The 15,449-nt window shown below is 37.7% G+C and overlaps 1 protein-coding gene and 1 non-coding gene across 2 annotated transcripts; one reads left to right on the top strand and one right to left on the bottom strand.

Moving 5' to 3' along the window:
• Window positions 1–5,085: 5,085 nt before the first annotated feature.
• On the bottom strand, window positions 5,086–6,015 carry LOC122230252 (olfactory receptor 5H2-like). The gene has a single exon (XM_042956005.1). It carries the CDS (start codon window positions 6,013–6,015, stop codon window positions 5,086–5,088), a length of 930 nt encoding a protein of 309 aa, XP_042811939.1.
• Window positions 6,016–14,695: 8,680 nt separating this feature from the next.
• LOC122199039 lies at window positions 14,696–14,767 on the top strand. Its single transcript, XR_006193309.1, has one exon. It is a non-coding gene; the product is annotated as a small nucleolar RNA SNORD57 (small nucleolar RNA).
• Window positions 14,768–15,449: the final 682 nt, after the last annotated feature.

The following is a 15,449-nucleotide window of genomic DNA, read 5'->3' as shown; positions in this document are numbered from 1 at the left end:
TTGACTATGATATGCCTTGGCAATGGTCGGCTTTTGTTGAATTTAGTGGGAGTTCTCTGTGCTTCTTGGATTTATGTCTGTGTCCTTCTCCAGATTAGGGAAGTTTTGAGCTCTAATTTTCTCACATAAACCTTCTACCCCATTGTTTCTCACTTCATTCAGTACTCCTATTATGCAAATGTTATTCCGTTTTAAAAGTTGCTGAGTTCCCTAAGTCTACCTTCATGGTCCATTATCTTGTTTCCTTCTTCTTTTCAGCTGCATTATTTTCCATAATTGTGTCTTCTATATCACTAACTCATTCCTATGAGTCATGGCATTCTCACTGTCATGGCATTCATTTGGGTTTGCATATCGGTTATAACATTTTTAGTTTTGGCTTGACTAGATTTTAGCTCTTTTATCCCTGCAGTAAAAGATTCTCTAGTGTCTTCTATGCTTTTTTCAAGCCCAGCTAGAATCATTACAATTGTTTTAAATTTTAGTCTGACATCTTTCTTATATCTGTATTGATTAAATCCCTGGCTTTCATTTCTTCCTGTTCGTTCTTTTGTCATGAATTTCTCTGTCTTGCTATTTTGCAGAAAAAATAATAAAACAGAAATTTAAACAAAAAGTAAGTGAAGGAAGCTAAGTCCTAGATGTGTTTTGGTCTGCTTTTAAGAGAAGCTTCATAGGAAAATAGGAAAAAAAAGAGAAAAAATTAAAAAAAATAAGATAAAAGAAAAAAATTTACTCTTTCTGTATCCACAAAAAACAAAAACAAAAACAGAAGCAAAAAAAAAAAAAAAAAACAAAAGTAAACAAACAAACAAAAATCCAAAGGAAGCTAGATCCAGTTTCCCCTAGAGCTGAAACTTTGCAGCAATCTATGATCAGTAGATGGTAGCACATGGAAGGGGTTTGTGGGGGTCTTCTTCTGGAGGAACCTGCAGATTTGATTCTCATGCCGACTTGCTCTAGTGGAGAATGGCTTGGAGGGTGCAGGGGGACAGGGGTTTGGTGTAAAGGTGGCGCTGTTTAGCTCACTGAGGTAGATCAGTACTGTTGGGCTAGTGGTGAAAATGTCTTCACCCCACTCTCTGGTCTCTGGAGTGGAATGTTTACACCCTCATAGAGTGCAGGCACCCCTCTTATTTTCCTGGCTTCTGTTAAATCTCTGCCTTTACCCTGGTCTGTGCCTGAGCTGTGCACCTGCAAGGTAGCACCACCCTCCTGTGTTTTATTTCACTCACAGCTGTATTTCAAAACCTCCACCCTCAGAGATCCCCCACTGCTTGGGCCCATGCTGATCCTCTGGGGAAGGGTCTCGCTGCACTGTGGCCGGTGCCAGTTTGTCCCAGAAAACAGTCATACATCTGCAGAGCAGCTGCAGCTTGGAGTGTATGGTAAATTTCTTTCTCTCTAGCTACTTTCAGGGGGAGTGCTTTTCTTGCACTAACTCAACACACTGCTCTCTCTCCCCTTCTCTCTCTCCTCTCTGTGAAAAGGGCTCCCATCCCTCTGCAGCACCAAAGCTTTTCTTTCCCCTATTTCCCCTCTCCACACCGCATACCTACCATGTTCTCTCCCTCAGATTATACAGATTGTTCTCTTAACCCTCACATTGATTCCCTAGGTGTTCAATGATTTGATGTTGGGGCTCCTGGGTGACTCAGTCAGTTGAGTGTCTGACTTTGGATTTTGGCTCAGGTCACAGTTGCATGGTCATGGGATCGAGCCCTACATTGGGAGCCTGATGAAGATTCTCTCTCTCTCTCTCCCTGTGCCCCTCTCCCCTGCTCTCTCTCTTTCTCTCTCAAATAAAAAAAAATCTTACAAAATGATTTAATGCTGGGGTGTCTGGGTGGCTCATTCAGCTGAGTGTTGGACACTTGATTTTGGCTCAAGTCTTGGTCTCACAGATTCAAGGGATTGAGCCCTGCATTGGGCTCTGCCTGACAGCATAGAGCCTGCTTGGGATTCTCTCTCCCCCTTTCTCTCTGCCCCTCCCCTGCTCACATGTGCTCTCTCTCTCAAAATAAATAAATTTTAAAAAATGATTTGATGTTGATCTACTTATGCTGGAGAAGTGAGACAAGCCTGGGATCCCTCTTATATTCCACCATCTTAACTCCTCCTTCTATAGTTTCTTTTAAAAGAAATAAGCAGCATATCTTGTTCAAACTGTGGGTTTGTTTTTTGTTTTTGTTTGTTTGTTTTTGCACAGGTGTATATTTTACCTCTTTCCCAACACGGCACTGAAATGACAAAAATGAAGTAGGAAAATAGAAATATCTGTAACAGAGAATGGGGTCACATCAATGGTCTAGGTATTTTGGTGAATTTCTGGAAGGCATAGAGTAATTCATATTGCACCAAAGGTCAGACTAGAACAGAAGAATCCATAGGCCAGACATGCACAAGAGGAGGCTGCAGAGGAAGTTTGAGCTTTGAGAAGCCCCCAACTTTTTGTCCCATACTCATAAAACCTAAAGCAAGACTTGACAGCGTCCTGCACTTATATACTCAGCTTGATGTGAACCTTCTCACTCAAGGAAAATACTTAGGGAACTGGACTGTTATGATGGCAGTAGATGCTAATTATTATATTATCAGGCTAGTCATTGGGTCGTGATAGTGAATGAACAAGTAAAGCTCATGACAATTAAAGGAAGCTATCAGTACACTGAGACAATTATACAACAACAAAAAAATTTTACAACTACAGAAATATGCAATAACATGGATTTTTCTCAGGGAAAAGCATAAAAACAGCTTGACTGTTATCCACTACTCTCCTTCCTATGGCTTGGGGATATCCCTCAGGAGTGGATGACCTGGTCTAATCTTATGATACAGACCCCCAGATTATAGAATAATTATATTTTTTGAATGCTTCTGTATTTTAAAATATCTTTTAAGCTAAACAAATGTTCAAACCAAACATCAAATTAAATAGCTTCTCCCTGATATTTTGTCAAAGTCTATCCCAGGAGCCAATCCTACCTAGCAACAAGAACAAGAATAATTCACTTTAGGTGTGTCATATTTGAGATCGTCATTAAAGAAACAGGAAGGTGAGCTGGCTGCAGCAGCTGCCCCAGGCCTGGTAATCAGCCAGTGATAAGTCAGGACTCATTGCAAGACTGAAAATGAGTGATGCTCTCTTACTGCATTCTTTGTGTTTGTGCTCTCAAATTTAATTCACTTTTACATATAGTCTACAAATACTTATTTAGGACCTTGTGTGTAAGATAAAGAGACTAGGACATCTAATTTATAATAATAATTTTAAAAAGCTTGTAGCCCCCAAATAAATATCATACAAGGCCAAGTATGACCTAAGAAGAATACACTGCTAAATGATTCAAATGTGTAAACTAAATGTTTCAAGTATTACTAGTCTCTTCAAGATAATCTGGAAATGCATCATAAAAGCTGTAACATTTGCCATAGATCTTGAAGAAAAGGTACCATTTCTCTGTGTCCTTTCTCTGTTGAGAGACCTGTATTAGCAAAAGCATGTACTTGAAAGAGTAAAGAGTCGTTAGAAAGCTTTCTGCAACTCATTTTTTGGGTATAACACAGGAGAATAGGGAGAATTGTAGAGGGAGAGACTTCAGAGTTAACTAAGGTTTTATTTGTAAGGACCTCAAATAATGCCAAGGTGAGTAAACCAGGGTGAGGAACCTAGAGAGACAGAGAGAGAGAGAGAGAGAGAGAGAGAGAGAGAGAGAGAGAGAGAAGGAGTAAATGGATGTAAATATATGGAAAAAATATATATATAATCTAGACATACACATGAACAGATAAACTTACACATGTGTATATATACAGATCTACATATATACTGTATTTATGTATAATCTGGTAATAATGATAACCCATTAAAAGTTATTGAAAAGGGATATGATTTAATCAGAGTTTTTTATGAAGAATAACCTGGTGGCTATGTTCTAGAAGTAATAGTATCAATGGGATGTAAAAGATAAGCAGAGTATTGCAAAACACAGAAGCAGGGTCAGGGCATTAGTGGTATCAGTAAGAATGTTTATGGAACTTCAGTGTTGAGAAAGGAAGAGCAGGAGTGGACTTGAAGATAGGACACTTATTACACTTTCAGTATGGAGTAGAAGGAACCTAATATTTAAAAACTCTTAAGACAGAAAACATCCAAAATCTAGTTCATTTTCTTGTCTTTCCCAGCCACCAAGTTGGTGCTCTGACATCATATTATCTTAACGTTATCTGAATTTTGGAAACATGCATTTGAAGCCCACGTGTCAACAATGCATTAAAAAAAATACATGTTACTGATTTATTTATCTTATACCTTCATTCTTTAAAAAAAATTCTAGGAAGATTGACCATTTCCTTTTCTTCTCCATGACCATCCCACTTAAATTTAACAGTCTCCTCTCTTAGCTTTATGAATTAGTGAAACTTTTCAGATTACCCTGCAACATACAAACACAGCTAGAAAGGGCCTATAGAAAGCATCCTAGACAGTGAGAGGCAAATTCCCCCATCCAGTTTCTCATAGGTGCAACCTAGGCTAAGAGCATCTCTTACAACTTGGCTCGACCTTCCCTGTTTTAACTCCCTTCTCATATTTTCCTCATTGCTCCCCTGTTTCTTTTGATCCCTCAGTGATATGAGAGTTGAATCCCCACATGAAGTGAAATTCATCATGCCCCAAATAAAGTGGAATGAAAGATCTTTTGATGGCTAGCAGAATTTCTGGGATTTGTCTCTGTTCAAACACAAACATGCCTCCACTCTCGAGTTAAATTTAGATGAGCCTCCAGGCTATATGGCTGTATAAGTATCAAATCATCATAATGAAGACCTGTTCAGAAAAACTATATGATTATAGTACTTAATGATTTTATGAAACTATAATAAAGAGTATAGTATACAATACAGAATAAAATATTTTTGTCTATGTTTCAGTTATTCTAGCATGAAATGAACACGTTTAATAAACCATTAAACACTAGGCAATTACAATTGCAAAGTCTTTGCATACTAACCCATACAGAGCCACTCCAATCTGCATAATTTTGTGATGGTTTTAATAAAAAATAGATAATAGTATGAGATCTAAACATTTCTGTTTAACATTTTTCTTAGTGAATCTATGACTTTTTTATTTCTTAGACTGTAGATAATTGGATTTAACAAAGGAATTATGACAGTGTAAAATAGAGAGTCCATCATATCCTGATCATGTGATTGTGCGGATCCTGGGTGCACATACATGAATAGAAGAGGGCCATAGTATAAAGAAACAGATAAGAGATGGGCTCCACAGGTGGAGAAGGCTTTTTTTATGCCTTGCAGAGACTTCTTTTTTAAGATCATAAAAAGAATAAGTGTATAAGAAACCAGAACAATCAGAATGGTAAATACCTGTATTGATCCAGAGAAAATAAAAATCATCAGAATATTAATTGAAGGATCAGTACAGGAAATCTTAAACAATGGCATGATGTCACAGTAAAAATGATATATTATGTTAGAATTACAAAAGGTTAATCTAAATAAAAAACCTATATGAACTATAGAATGAATAAATCCACTTACAAATGATGAAACTAACAGCCAGATGCAAAGTCTATAGGTCATAATTACCGGATAAAGTAATGGTTTGCATATGGCTACATAGCGATCATATGCCATTGTTGCCAAGAGAAAACATTCTGTGGTGGCACCAAATGCAAAGGAAAACAATTGTGTCACACATTCAGAGAGAGTTATCATCTTACTCTTGGCTAGGAAGTTGACCAGCATCTTTGGGGTCACTGTAGATGATATCCAAGCATCCACAAAGGCTAAACTCCCAAGGAGAAAGTACATGGGAATGTGAAGGTGGGGGTCATTGTAGATGAGAGCAGTTAGTCCAAGGTTTCCCACAATAGTGATTATGTATATCACCAAGAACATCAGAAACAGAGGGATTTGCCAGTCTGGTTGATACGTGATTCCTGTGAGAACAAATTTTGTCAACATTGTTTCATTCATAGTATCCATATTGTTACTGGATGACCCCTGAAATGAAATGCCATAAATGTAAAAAGAACATTCACTAAGATTGTATTAAAAGAAAACTGGAAGAAAGTAGTTGAAATAAAGCCATACACTAACCAGAACGCATTTAATTTTATTTACTACTATTACTATAATATATGAAAAGTAATTTGGGGAATTGAGGTAATGGAAAATGAAATTATTTCAGTTAAAAAAAAATGTACAGGAACTAACAGATTTAGAAACAAGGAGCTCCAGGCTCTGAGCTGTAAGCACAGAGCCCGACATGGGGCTTGAACCCACAAACCATAAGATCATGACCTGAGCTGAAGTCGGATACTCAATTGACTGAGCCAACCAGGGACCCCAAGGAAAAACATTCTAAACATGATTACTAAATTCATGGGGATACCTGAGTTTCTGTGTCTGAAACATGGTTGAGGGTGTAGGGAAAAGAAGTTTGAATTATGATGAAATTAATTAAATTCCATGTGGAAGTCCTTGTCAAACTTTATTCCTCAGACAATAGGGATATTTTTAATTTTTAAATTAAATATTCTGTAATGTAAAAAATATGCTGCAGGGAGGGGAAACTAGAGTCAGGAATACTAATTAGGAAGCTCTTACTGTTGTTATTCAGTGACTCTCAAACCAGATTACACATCAGAATTTTCTGAGAAACTTCTTGTACAAAATACAGATTGTGAGGTATTACTCATTGTATTGACTTGGTGGGTAAAGAATGAAGTCTGATAATCTGCATGTAAAAAAATCCCTTCTAGTTGATTCAAGTGTATGTAAAGTTCTTAGTTTATGTGTAATGTAATACTGGCAATGATGAGGAGGACAAAGAGATAAAAATAAATTAGAATGTAGTCCCTAGGACTCAGTGACATACTAGATGTGAAGGAGAGAGTAGACACGTGATGACCAGGTAGATGGTCATTAACCTTGAGTTTGAACAATTCATTTGGCCTATTTATGGAGAAAGAGCCCTCTGAATATCCATACTTAGTAGTATGAGTCTACTAAAGCTTAATAGAAACAATTGTTTGGGTGTCATTTGGGTAGCTGAAGGCATACTTACAGATGACCTATCCACTGAAGAGTGGATAAGGTAAAAAGAAGAAGGACATGGAAAGAAACTTGAGAAATATATTAAAGAGGTTATAAAGTAGATACACATCACTTTCAGATAGCTAAAAACTGAGGCTCTTTACCACATGAGTCTTGGTATCAGTCAAACACTACCACTATAGAAGTCAAAAGAGCCAGAAACTTAGTTTCCCATCCTCATAATACCTAGCCTAGGACTTGATCTAAGTGTGAATAGTTAGACTCACCCACTGACTTTCTCTAGAAATTCTGCTGGTTTTACTTGGAGTACTTTTTTCTATAAGTTTTTTCAGCAGAATAAAATTGAGCCAAACTCTGGAACCTAGTATAGAAGACATAAATAACCAATAACCAATGCCAAAATTCCAGTTGTTAAGTATATTTTTATATAGAATGGATTCCCTTAAGTGAAATCTAAAATCATTAGATAAGTGAACATTCTCAAATTAATTTGTGTTGTGTACCTTTTAAGCATAAAGTAGGAAGAGCAGTGGAAGAGCATTTTCTATAAATCTCCTGCTATATATATTTTTTTTAAATACTCAATGAAATTGTCAGGAGTGGGAGAAGGTTTAGAGGAGTTAATATGTATATGACTTACCTTAAAACTTAAATCACAGAATGTGATCCAAAGAATAGATCATTTAATCAGGATAAACAGAAACATTTTCTTATGTAGTAAACATGACCTGATATTGAAATTCAGTTGAAATTATTTAACATTCTAGTTCACCAAAATTTTTAAAGTCATTATATTTACATTAGAAAGTCAATAAATTATGTTAAGATAAAAATTCCAGTTTTACAAGTATTTTGCTTATCCAGATTTAGTCACAAAAATAAATATACAGATAGTTAAGAGTTTTACATTTTTTTGTCTGCCATTTTGGCATCTGGTAAATTAATGTAAAATTATTATATATTGGGGTGCCTGGGTGGCTCGGTCAGTTGGGCGTCCAACTTCAGCTCAGGTCATGATCTCACAGTCTATGGGTTTGAGCCCCGTATGGGGCTCTGTGCTGACAGCTCAGAACCTGGAGTCTGCTTCGGAATCTGTGTATCCCTCTCTCTCTGCCCCTCCCCCACTTGTGCTCTGTCTCTCTCTGTCTCTCAAAAATAAATAAATGTAAAAATTTTTTTAAATTATTCAGTATTTTGAATTTTTATATAAAGAATAATGAATGTTATAGAATTCATTTCTCTCTTACCCACATCCTTTAAGAAATGGCAGATGCTTTGTAAAGTAGAAAAAAATATGGTAGCACTGGAATCACAAAACATAGGTAGGAACACTGATTCATTTAAGAGACTTCAATTACCAAGTTCAGGAAAATGTTGTTTATATTAATTTGCCTTGAATACAAGAGTCAACCAATTGTAGGGCTGTGTGCTTTTGCCAGAAGAGAAAGGAGTGAAGAACTAAAATTCCCTTAATAGCAACCAAGGATTCCCTTTAGGACGAAGTTAAACTATTCTTCTGGGGGCATTGTAGATTTGAATTTGGATGAGAAGTCCAGGTGTCCCATAGGGCATTACAGACTCCGAAATCATAAATATCAAGTCATTGTATACAGTTCTAATTTTAACAGTTGAAATTACACTTTATGCTACTGTTTTCTACCACAGATGACACTTATGACAGGTTTATGCAAACTTCAATTTCTCTATAAATTTGGATGTTAAGAGGCTTTGATTAGTATAGTCTTCATACATGATTTTAATAAGGCTAAAGTTCTGGATTCCCTTCAAGAGCTAACTCCAAACAAAATTGTCCTCATGTAAAATACAGCTGAGATTCCAGACCTACATATAACTTCCCACTTTAATGTGAAAATACATGAGAAATTTTACTAGGGAAAGGTCAAAGAGCAAAAGGAGAATGAAACAAAGGACCACAGTGGGATGTGGCATATATCAGTACTTTTCAGACTGTAATACAGTTGAATCGTGTGTGTGTGTGTGTGTGTGTGTGTGTGTGTGTTCTGAAAATGCAGATTTTGCCTCAATAGGTCAGAAGTGAGGCCAAGAGTCTTCATGTCTGAAAATGTGATGCCTCTGGACATGGCTTTCCATCATTGGAGGGTCTAGATGATCTCAGAGGTAGAAAATTGAAGAAACAAAAAAAAATAGGTTTGCAGTGCTGAGTAAAATGGTTCTATCAAAGCCTTATCTGTGGACTTACAGAATTCCTTATCGACTGTCATGATATTCCATGCCCATTGCTTCTAATTAAGCAACTGACTTCATAGCAAATGCAGTGTGGCAATGTCCCCCTGATAATAAATTACCTCATCTTACTATTTTCCTCACCATCCTGATACAGGTAGCTTGCTAGAATGATGGAATCATCTTTTGAAAGTCAGTTACTGCACCACCTAGGAGGCATTACATGCATAGTTCGGCAAGACTCTCCAGAAGCCTGTATATTTTCTGAATCAATGTCAAATACATAGTACAGTCCCATAGCTAAAATTCATGAGTCCAGGAATCACATAGTGAAAATTGGAATGGTACCACTCGCTATTACCACTAACAACACACTAGCATAATTTTTGCAAGTCTTCTTATGCCTTTATGCTCTGCTAACATAAAGGTCTTAGAGCCAGAGGAAGGAATGCTTCCACTAACACAGACAACAATGATTCTGTTCAGCAAGAAGTTAAGACTGGCACTGGGCCACTTTGTGTTCCCCCTTCTTCTGAATCATCATGTAAAGAAGGGAGTTACTCTGCTGGCTGGTGAGACCACTGAGAAATTGGACTACTTTTCCACAGTGAAGATGAGGACAAGGAGGTTGTTCTTTAGTAGTGCCATTCCCTGTAATTAAGGCCAATGGAAAACTCCAACAAACCAATCCAGGTGGCATTTCTAATAGCCAGACACTTAAGGAGTAAAGATAAAGAAGTTTAATCAATGAGTTGTTTGCTATAGAATAAGGGATTGTGGAATGGATAGTGGAAGAGATCATTGTGAACACCAGCTATGAATACATGACTAGTTACAGAAATGAGAAGTGTAATTGCCGTAAATATTTACTTCTCAGAATATATTTGTGTATGTGTGTCTGTGCATGTTTACATACCAACATCTCTGTCTATTTATATCTGTGTACATGTATATATAACAAACATTTTTGCTTTCTTTTCACTCATATTCTCTTATCCTGTAAAATAAAATGTATTGAATTTATATCATGGTAATTAATTATTGTTAATTTGACATCATAGTGTTTAAGTTACCAGATATCAAAGAAAAGAGTAAGCATCACTCAAGGATTTTAACTCATTTTCTGGAGAAGGGGTTAGTGCATTTTCAGTTTTACACAGCATAGTTACATTATGTTAGGTGGAATTATGACTTTGCTATTGTCCTTACTTGGAGTTTAAGTATGGTTTAAGAAATTGTGTGTGGGTGCCAGGTTGATAGTGGGTGGACTTGTGACACAGTTTGTTGTATGTGCCAATATGACCAGTCCACAGGATGTCTAGATAACTGATTAAATATTATTTCTAGTTGTATGCATGAGGGTGTGTCCAGAAGAGATTGGTATCACATCAGTGGACTGAGTAAAGTTGATGGCACTCCCTGATGCTGGTGGGCATCATGTAATCCATCGTGGGGCTGAATGGAACAAAAAGGCAGAGGAAAGTTGAATTCACTCTGCCCAGCTGGTTGATCTGTGATATTTACCTCCATTCTCAGTACTTCAGACTTGATGGAATCTATATTATCCATAGGTTCTCCTATTCTCACATTTTAGAACTAGAGCATTGTATTTCCTGGCTCTCAGCCTTGCAGACAGAAAATCATGGGACTTCTCAGGTTTCATATTCATGTGATCCACTATCTTATAATAAAGTCTTCAGATATAGATAAGATATACGTACCTTATTGGTTCTGTACTCTGGACAACCCTGAGTAATACCAATAATAACTATACATTTCGTGAACTTTTTTCTTTATTTTGCAAAATAGAGGTAAATATGATGCAACTGTTAACCGTTGTCCTCAAATAAGTCTGACTTAGAAAGTACCTTCTCAGAAGAGATATTGCATTATTATATAATGACTATTATTTTGTATATAAAATGTCATTGAGAAGGATGGTTCAAAACTTAACCAGCTTGACAATTACATTCTCTATTAAACCGGTATCCCTGGAATTAACCTCATTGACATGAGGCAATGGGCTTTTAATTGCCTGTCATCACTGTCAATTATGTTTTCAAGAAAAAGTTATAAAGTTATCCACAATACTTCATCCTTTGGAACAAATGCCCCATTGAAACCTGTATCCAGCTGCCTAAATATGGGAGGAAGGTACAAAACTGAGAATGGAAATCTGTACATGTTTGCAAACTGCCGTTTAAGTAAGGAACAGAGGATGTGTCTCTATTTTCCAGCTCCAACATCTTTATTTTTAAAAATTTACTTCACTTAATTATTTGAAAGAATGCTTATCTAGTGTGGTCCCAACTCAACAGCAATAAACTTCCTGAAGAAGAAACTCTATTAATGGAACCCATCAAACTTTGTTCCCATAAGCCCTCAACTTATTCTGAAGCCACTAAAGACTGCAAACACTATTTTGACAGAGAAACAATAAAAAGAAAGTCTAGACTAGAGCGTTGTTCACACATACATAATATATTTCTTACCAAGATTCTACCCTAACTAGTCCACAACTCAGATTGAGAAATACTGTTCTAGATTTGATTGGTGTTTGTTTTTACCTAAGTAAACATTGATTCTTTGAGCACAGTCTAGGATAATATTGTCAGTGACTTTATTAGCTAGGTATTATAAAATGATGAGAAAAAATTTATAAACACATAGAAGAGTGAGAATCTATGAATTCTTTAAATCTCTAAGTAAGAAAATTAATATGTTCCTAATAAAGGGTATTTATATTATTATATCATATTATATTATATTAATCATGATATTATTATTATTATTATTATTATTATTTTATTATTATTATTTTCGAAGTGTAGTTTAATCCATATTCAGGAGTGGTCCAGACAACTGGATGAACTTAATATTGTGCTATCATCTTTTACCTATAAATATTCATTAAATAATACATAATGTAACTTCATAGTTTACTTTTTAAAACTTTGCAGAACATCTGGTCTAAAATGTGAGCTTTGCAGAGATGTGTATTTTAGGCCTTTCCCAACATGACACCGAAATGAGAAAAACGATGTACAAAAATAAAAAAAGTGTGTAACAGAAATGAGAATGGGAACACATAATGGTTTCAGAATGGGAACAGGAGATTTTAGGGAATTTCTGGAGGGGATAAAGTAGTTGGAAGTTTAATGAAAGACACATCAGAGCAGGGGTCTGTGTAGATGAAACATGTATAAGAGAAGGCTGCACAGGAAGTCTGTTTCTGAGACCCCCAAACTTGTCTGCACATACCCAACCTAAAGTAGGACCAGACAGTATATATTCCACACTCATATACTCACGGATTGATGCCAACCTTTTCATTCAAAGAAAAGCTCCGGAATGGAAACAAATCCTTATGATTACGGAAGAAACACACACCAGTTGTTGATATTACCAATATACCAGTCTTTGAATTGTAACATTGTATGAGTAAGCAAAAACTTATATAATTTATAGAAATATCAGAATGATGAGAATATTATAAAGCAGCAAAAAATAACAAACTACAGAGGAGTTATTTGACAGAGGATAAGGTGGATCCTAAGCTTGTCTCCTCCCTTGAACACAGTTAGATAGGTATCAAATCATTCTGAACACCCAAGAAATCAATTGTAGATCTGAGAGAACAAAAATTGTAAGTCTAGAATTAGAAAAGTGACCACTTTTGGAAGTTCAGAGAGTTGACTTGAGGGAGATAGGACTATGGATACAGCCGCAGGGAGGGAGGCTGCTTATTGAGGGCTACTGCAAAGTAGTATAAACAGCAGAGTACAAAATCTGAATTTTTAGAAGGGGGATGTGCCTGGCTTAAACATGCTTAGGTGGCAAAGTAGGGTGGAGTCCCAGGACTGACAGCATGGTCTGAGGATCCCCTAGGTCACAAGAAGAATGGATGGCGCCAACATGCTACACTGTTCCCAGGCATAGGAACAGGGACTCCTACTGAGGAAGCAAGCTGGGGTGCTGGCATTCTTCTCTGTTGCACTGTAAACTTCCAACTGCTGTGGGGTTATGTGACCAATTACTTTGCACAGGCTGGGAAATGGTAAAAGTGTGGTGAGACTCTATTAAATTTGGAGTTTTGAAGCTCAGTCAAGTGCATGAGAAAAAAAGCTCAGACACAGGCAGAGTGAACACAGGGTTCTGATGAAAACCAAGGACACAAGAGGGATGATTGATTGCTCTTCTTTGAGGTTCCTAGAAGAGTGGGGCATGTACACTTTCAGCTCTGAGAGAAAGTCTTAGAGGTTACAATCTCTGATCTCATGAGAGAAGGAGGCTCCAAAAACTCTGAAGATAGAGAAAGTCTTCCCCAGTTTTTCAGCGATTTGGTGTAGTTTGTATCGTGTGGAAACAATAATTTCTCGGAAAGATTAAAGGAACCAACCTGGCATGTCAGCCAGACAAGGAATTCAAGGGCTTTCTCTTCATCTTAACACTGCTTTTCTTTCTGTTGGCTTTGCTCTGGGGCAGGCTTTCCTCACATGTAATCCCTAGGTGCTCGGAGCCTTGTGAAATGGGGAAATAACTCCTTCCTCACAGGGCTATGGGGAAGACAATAAAATGAGATAATGTGTGGCAAGTGTTAATTCTTTCTGTTCAGATAAGGTGTGTCATTTGTCTCCTGCTGGGACCCTGACTGGTACAGTGAAGTAAATATTGTTGGGGTATCACGCCGCAGCTCGGTCCTTGGACAATTCTGGGACCCCTGCGAGGTTTCCCAGATGGAGAACGGATTCTGCTGAGAGGAGTTGAAGCTGAGACAGCAGACGAGGGTATGGACCATGTCTTTTTCCTCTGGCTGCTTTGGAGATTTAATCTTTTTCAGTGGATTTGAGCAATTTAATTATGATGTCTCTGCAGATTTCTCGCGGTGCCCTGCACGAAGTGCACGTGCATGATGGTCTTCACGCCCCGTACTCTGGCCCGTGCTTTGTGTCTGAATTAAAGACTTTTAGGATACAAAAATCAACAGGAAGATAGAATTCCTTTGTTCACATGAGAAAATGGAGAACACGACACGAGCGAAGGCATGAAGACTGGAAAGTGGAGGGTGCTCATAGGAGGACAGCATATTAGGGCCAGGACACTCTCTCCCTGGGGCTGGCCCTGGGAAACCCACTTCCAGAGCACGAGAGAGAGAAACAAACCAGGTGTTTCAGAAATTGTTTTATGTGATTTGTTAATAAAAGAATTTATTAATTCTTTATTAATAAAGAGGAAAAACCCTTTCCTGATTTCTGGCATCATAGGTTCATTTTGCCTGCTTTGGGACTCTATGTCCCATGTGGAATCACTTGGCAGATAATCCTGTGTGTTCGGCTTCTTCCATGCAACATCAGGTGAGCAATCTATACCACCCATTCGGGGGAGGACCAAAGCTGGCTGTTGGAGGTGATGAACTGGCTTAGCCTGACTTTGTAGAGTAGAGGCAAAAAAACTGATTTAATGAGCCTGATCCAGTGATACAACACCTGGGCCAAACAGCCATCGACTAGAACATCGAGTTTCACCATGAGCTGTTTACCTGGTGAGTTCACAAATTAGAGGACGAAATAAAAGGATCTGAAAAACAACCTTACTGCAGCTAAAGGAAGAAGCACTGTGGGTGTTCTGATCACCCAAGTCAACTATCTCTCCTTCCCTGTACCCTGGCGAGATCGGAGGGACCAGATCTGGGTGAAGGTCTGGATGGGGGGAGAGAGAGATGGAGGGAGGGAGGGAGAGATGCTGGAGCCAGGAACACCGGTGTCATAAGGGAGTCAGGGTGGAAGGAGCAGTGGACGATTCTCTCAATAGATGCTGAAAAAGTATTTGGCAAAATACAGCATCAATCCTTAATAAAAGCCCTCAACAAAGTAGGTTTAGAGGGAACATACCTCAGCATCGCAAAGGTCATTTAAGAAAGATCCACAGCTAATATCCTCAATGGGGAAAAACTGAGAGCCTTTCCCATTACGGTCAGGAAAAAGGCAAGGATGTCCACTCTCACCATTACTATTTAACATAGTATTGGAAGTCCTAGCCTCAGCTATCAGAGAACAAAAAGAAAGAAAAAACATCCAAATCAGCAAGGAAGAATTCAGACTTTCACTGTTTGCAAATGACATGATATTCTATGTAAAAAATCCAGAAGACTCCAC

The sequence above is a fragment of the Panthera leo genome, chromosome C2 (assembly GCF_018350215.1).
Source record: "Panthera leo isolate Ple1 chromosome C2, P.leo_Ple1_pat1.1, whole genome shotgun sequence".
Classification (NCBI taxonomy): domain Eukaryota; kingdom Metazoa; phylum Chordata; class Mammalia; order Carnivora; family Felidae; genus Panthera; species Panthera leo.
Note: the sequence above shows the minus strand (reverse complement) of the source record. Positions and strands in the feature narration are given on the sequence as shown.

Excerpts from the sequence above, each read along its gene's own strand:
- LOC122230252 (XM_042956005.1), bottom strand. The coding sequence starts at position 6,015 with ATGGATACTATGAATGAAACAATGTTGACAAAATTTGTTCTCACAGGA.